At 35.2% G+C, this 6667-nt stretch overlaps 1 protein-coding gene across 1 annotated transcript in view; it reads left to right on the top strand.

Moving 5' to 3' along the window:
• Positions 1-333: 333 nt before the first annotated feature.
• Positions 334-6667, top strand: part of LOC106869095 (chitotriosidase-1) — a 64482-nt gene continuing 58148 nt past the window's right edge. Inside the window, exons 1-2 of the mRNA XM_014914628.2 lie at positions 334-485; positions 2486-2650. Of these exons, the coding sequence (XP_014770114.1) occupies positions 401-485; positions 2486-2650 (250 nt within the window). The 5' untranslated portion in view covers positions 334-400. The remainder of the gene's footprint in view (positions 486-2485; positions 2651-6667) is intronic.

Below are 6667 nucleotides of genomic sequence, written 5' to 3'. Positions count from 1 at the left end.
ATATATATATATATATATATATATATATATATATACGTATGTGTATACACACATACATAGATACATACATACGTACATAATAGACCTACGTAGATATATATATGCATGCATGCACACATATACACACAAATACATACGTAAATGCGTGCGCACACATGCACATTGGCAAGCTATTAAACGTACACGTGCATACACTCAACCCTGCCCCATATACGACACGTTGATTGGCCATTTAACGCAACTATGCGATTTCCCCTATTTACATTACTTCCCTCTGTTCCTCCCTCCAATACCCGGAACTGAACGGGTATATCTGTACCCGATGTCGTATGGATCAGAGTCAAAAATACTCTGATACTTGGTAAGAAACGTTGCTCCTGTATCTCGGGTTATTGCTGTGATGGTGAAAATGTCGTCTGCTCGAATATGTGTCTTGTGTCTGCAGTTGTGTTTGGTGTGGGCATTCCTATTCCAGAACATCGAAGGTATGTACTGATATTAGATTAATGAGAAAACATTCGTTAATCCGTAGTTGGTTTTTGTTTTGAACTTTTTGCTTCTTGTGCCAATTGAAGATTAGTTCTTTGGATACACTTTCTACGATATTTTTGGTGATTGTCCTCGCTAATTCCTGCCCATTAGCTTTTATTTAAATGAAGTTAGATTTCATCATGTAAAAATACCAATTGTTGTTGTTGTGGTTGTTGTTTGGACCCATGTTAGCTCTGATAGATAACACTACTTATCAAAGGTGTTTTGGCCATGCCCATCTCGTGATTTTGGTATATTTAGAGTCTACATTATGAAATGTGCCTTTCTCGATATAAGATGAAGTGATGTGATTTAAAAGTGATTTAGCTGCTCTTTCTAATAGCTCGAGTGACTGCGAAGAAACTCCCTATTTGAATTGAGAAAAAGAAACATTTTTTCGAGTCTTGTCCGAAGACTAGAAAATGAAGGAAATGTTACGAGTGTCAGGATTACCAAGCAACTATTGGCCGATGTTATGACAACTGAAGAATTAGATATCTTGTTACTCAGTTATTACTGTCCCCGCCAAAAACAATCGATAGAATGAGTACCAAACTTTAAAAAGGAAATGTACGTGAGGCGATTTATTCGACTAACCTCGGCGGAATCATTTTGTTGGTGTTAACAAAATAAGTTGACCTTTTGCCTACAGTAAAAAAGATTATTATTATTATTGTTATCCCTATCACCGTTGTTGCTGTTGTTGTCGTTGACCAAGTGCGGTCGATTGACAGAAATGTCAAAGCGTTTCTTCCAACTCTTTACATTATAATTTCAAATTTCGTCGAAGCCAATTTCGACTTACATTCTTTCGTGGTCGATGAAATAAAGTACTAGTCAAGTACTGTTGTCAGTGGTATCGAGTTACTCTTTCCCCAGATTTCTGACCTTGTGCCTATGTAAGAAACGATTATTCTGGTATATCATAATATACATATTATTCTGCTTGTCACCGCATATGTTCGAGTGTTGCACTAAACAAACTTAACTAAATCAATGACATAATGGAAATCTTTGACAGTGCTTTCTAATTATGGCACAAAGTCCTCAGTTTTGAAAAGAGAAATGACTCGATACCATTGATCTAAGTACTTGAATAGTCCTTTGTTTTATTGATCCCCAAAAAGATGAAAGGCAAAGTTGACCTTGGTAAGATTCGAACTAAGAACGTAAGCAATTGGAATGATTCTGCCATCATGTCGCCTTCAAAATCGTTAACATAATGAAACAAAGTGATGAAGATTTATAAATTTAGGCACTGAAATAGAAACAAAAACGTCCATAAAAGGCGTATTTCCTCCTAGCTGTTGTTAATGTAATTACAAGAGGGGGAGTTGTTGAATCAATACAGTATCGGGGAGAATCACTTTCGTTAGGTCCCTTTATGTTCTGAGTTCAAACTCACCGTGGTCAACTTTATTTCGAGTGTTAACAATTTGAGCACTATTCCCTTACCCAAAATCTTATGTAGCTTTAGGTCACTTATTGTAATCATTAATGAAGTGGTAGAACCGGCGGAATGACGAAGAAAATACTTATGATTTGAGTTCAAATCCGGCAGAAGACGATTTAACCTTTTTAACCTCCCAGGTTGATAAAATAATTACCAGTTGAGTAATATAATGAACTGACCGCAACATTTTGAAGTTTTGTGAATAATTATGTTTTTACTATTTATTTATTCATTTTATTTACCTTTCTTTGGGGACAGTTGATTGGTACGATCGTAAAAGATTCAGACAAAGTGCTTTATGGTATATTTAATTACAGCTTTCTACGTTCTGACTCCAAATTCCGTCAAATTAAATCTGTCTTTCGTCCCCTCGGAATGAATTCTAGTTAAGTAGTGGGAGAGATTTAATCGACTAACAAACATCGACCCACGAATTTTAAGTCTTCACCCTTTGTAATAAACTATGATTTATTTATTTATCTGTTTGTTTATTTATTGCAGGTAATCGCAAAGTTGTCTGCTACTACAGCAGTTCTGCCAATGACAGGCTTGGTATCGGCCGATTCGAACCAGAAAATATCGATCCATATCTCTGCACCCATATCATCTATGCATTTGTCGATATGAACGGTCTGTATCTGAAACCATCCAGAAATCTCGATTTAGGTAAGCACACTTTTGTTAGGTCCTGAAGCCTAATTTACATCAAGCATGTTCATCAATTCTACTATTCTGATATGATTATATGTATTAATCGATCAGCGAAGTAATTTGCGAGTAGAGTATATTTAAATGTTCAATATTTTACTCTTTCTTTGCCCGATAAAAAATAATTTTTGTACTGCTCTTCGAGCAGATTTCAAATCCAGGAAGGATCGTCCGTCCTTATTCGAGCCACTTTGACACTGGATAGGACCATTTATATCATTTTATGACTAGTGAGTCACGTGCATAGTGAAGAGATCCTCTGGATTTAGGCTTATTTACTTAAACACCGAAAATTTCTTGTCTTCATTTTCTTTCTTCGTAAGAGCCTACCAAGGCAGCTTTAGTGATTTTTATTTCAATATTCTTTGTAAAATGTATCTATGCCAATGATAGATTATTGAGATCTCTAATAGCAGCATATGAACGTTTCCTTGTAAAGATTTATTTGTCTCAGTTAATAGCGTTATTTTTCAATGCATGAGAAGAGTATGAAGTATAAGTACATTCTGGTTGTATGGCTGTCAGAACAATCCTTCCTATAAATATTATTTAATATAAATGATTTTTGCAGAAATAGCATGATGCTAAAACAATTTATAATGAAGAGCACCCTCGGAGGAACCGTGCGGGCCGAAACGACCGGGAGGTGGACGCGCTACCGAAACGCGTGCGAGCGGCGATGCCCCGGGCGACGCTCGACCCCCGTTTGTGGACAGATGATGATGATGTGCGTAACATCGTTCACTAGTATGTCGCAACCGACAATTTTGTCTTGGTATGGGTTTTTGGAGGCACCTTTATCTCTCTTATTGATCTGGCATTTGGGAGCTACCTCTTATTTCAGGACAGCAAAGGCATGTACTGTTCTAGGTACGATATGATCTATCTATCACAAGTCCATTTGAGATTTATTGATTTCTGAAAACAAGAGCCTGTATGTAGTCTAGGCAAATTCATCGATCCGGGATAACTCTGACTGAGAAACGCAATGAGGTCGATGTCTCAAAGTCCTTTTACACCGGTGAATCGCATGTGTTATGAATACCTGTCGTCTAAAAGAGGTGGGATGTTCTCCAATGACGGAAAACAACCGATATTCGCGGTCGATTCTGCTACAATATATTCAGAATGAATAAATACGTTATTCTTTGGATACTTCGAAGGATCGTTGAAATTGAGTTGAACTACACAAATCCTGTAGGTGAATGGTAATAGTTAAACTAAAACAAGAATCTCACCGAATAGATCCCGGGAAATAAAATAGATAGGATAGCTGTGACAATCAATGGATATCGGGCGAAGACAGTTATGGAAAGATAAGGGGAAAGCTTTAAACTCTGTTCCACTGTGTGGCACCTTGGGAAAGTGTCTTCTACTCAAGCCACGAGCCGACCAAAGCCTTGTGAGTGGATTTGGTTGACGAAAATTGAAAGAAGCCCATCGTGTATGCATATATATATATATATATATATAATATATATATATATATATATATATATATATGTACATATATATATTTGTGGGTGTGTGTATGTGTGCTTGTGTGTGTGTCTTTGTGTCACCACTTGAAAACCGACGTCTGTGTGCTTAAGTTACCGTAACTTAGCGGTTCAGCAAAAGAGACAAACAGAATAAATACCAGGCTTAAAATGAATAAATACTGGGGTGGATTCGTTCGACTTAAATTGCCGATGGAAGTGCCCCAGTATGGCCGCAATATACTGACTTAAACAAGTAAAAGATATATATATATATAATGTGTTTATTGAAGACTGGAGTTTATGGATTTATTACTTTTACTTTATAGTCGACAATTGTTTCAATAACTCCATGGTGGCTATTCGCACATTATATCTAAGCTAACAATTATCTAGCCATGCATGCTACGTAATTCATACTACCTAGCAACTCAGAATTGTTTCATCGGAACTGTTTACAAAATATAATAATAGTACACAAAATATTTTGTGAATTGTTTTGTAAAAAAAAAAAAAGAAACGAAAATCGAAGAAACTGTGTTCAATTTCTAATATCTATAGTCTACAATGGAAGTGTAACTTAGACATTTTCTGTTTATTCGCAACATCAGCTTCTGCTAGCCACATTCCCCTTTTGCAATTTTCAAACACCCGCTGTCCTTGTCAGTGTTTCCCAAGCTAAATACCTGGATTATCATACCTCTCCTAACTACCTAATATACTATATATATATATATGTATATATATACATATATATATCTTTACTTGTTTCAGTCATTTGATTGCGGCCATGCTGGAGCACCGCCTTTAGTCGAGCAAATCGACCCCAGGACTTATTCTTTGTAAGCCTAGTACTTGTTCTATCGGTCTCTTTTGCCGAACCGCTAAGCTACAGGGACGTAAACACACGAGCATCGGTTGTCCAGCGATGGTGGGAGGACAAACACCGACACACAAACACACATACATATGTATATAATATGTATAAACATATATATGACGGGCTTCTTTCAGTTTCCGTCTACCAAATCCAATATATATATATATATATATATATATATATATATATATATATATATATATATATATATATATATGTATGTATATACATTCATATATATGCATATATGTACATATATATAATATATATATACATATATATACATAAATATATATACATATATATAATATATATAGAAATATACAGGGTGCGGCACATTTGAAAGGCTGACAAAAGGAAAAAAGAAACATTTACGAAAAATTAATTTTACTGTTGTTTAAACAAAGGGTTACAGTTTTTGTTCATTAGCTAAATGAAAACATCATTGGCGCTTGTATAAGTTCATTAGCAACAAATAAGTGAAAGTTTAAAATGTGGGAGGTATTTCAGCCGCACCCTGTATATACATACATATATATATATATATATATATATATATATATATATATATATATACTAGCTGACGAACCCGGTAAATTCCCGGGAAAGCGGGGCTTACCTTTTGCTTCTGTTCTCATAATTGTTTCGCTAATCCAATAACAATACAAAGTATGTAACCCTTAAAACGGCTTTTGTGCATTTACAGAGAATACCTAATTGTCATACACAAGATGTTTTTGGGAATTCCCAATAAGTTATGAATACCCAAATTGTGAAGTCAGTTATGTAATAACAGGACAGTAGTTATCCGATAATAAGAATTCAAATAAAGTAGCATACCTCATACTAAAGAGGTATGTATACTAAAATCGTGAAGCATGTTACATAATAACAGGCTAATCAGATATGAGATAACAATTCAAAGTAAATGACTCTGAAAAGGACTTTTGTTCGTTCCCAGAGAATATTACCCTCAGGGGCACTAGTGTTGGTATATTTGTGAATAAGTCACTAACCGAAATATATGGATCTATTGTTTTGGAAAATACTACTTACTTGTTTAAGGGTTAGACTGGATAAATTGCGAAAATAACTCTAACAGTTCAAGTACTAACAAATAAGCATACTCAATCTGATTTATACCAAATAATTTAGGAAAATGAATGGGTTATTTCCCTTGGCTTTTAGAATAAAATATATTAGATAAACATAAGGATCCCTTTCAGGGGTCCTATCATCGATTTTTCTTCAACAATCTAACTATGCCATGAGGTTTCCAGACATGAGTTCTACTCACGTGTCAAGTTTCATCAAAATTGATAAAATGATGTAGGAGGAGTTAACCAACAACTCCACAAACACACCCACAGACCACCACATATATATATATATATATATATATTCATGTTAATCCTTTAATCCCTACATATTTTCTCTCCCTCCGTTTTTCTTTCTCTCTCCATTTTCTCCCTCTAATCCCTTCCTTTCGAAGAACGGAGGGTTGAAACGTCAAAGACTCTTCCGTTCTTCACGTCAAACTAATACATCTGTTTGGTGTTCCCTTGCCCGTCTTCGTCTTTTGCTTCGTGTAAATTTCAATTGTTTATATATATTTTT

This window comes from Octopus bimaculoides, chromosome 3 (assembly GCF_001194135.2).
Source record: "Octopus bimaculoides isolate UCB-OBI-ISO-001 chromosome 3, ASM119413v2, whole genome shotgun sequence".
In the NCBI taxonomy this organism is placed as follows: domain Eukaryota; kingdom Metazoa; phylum Mollusca; class Cephalopoda; order Octopoda; family Octopodidae; genus Octopus; species Octopus bimaculoides.
Note: the sequence above shows the minus strand (reverse complement) of the source record. Positions and strands in the feature narration are given on the sequence as shown.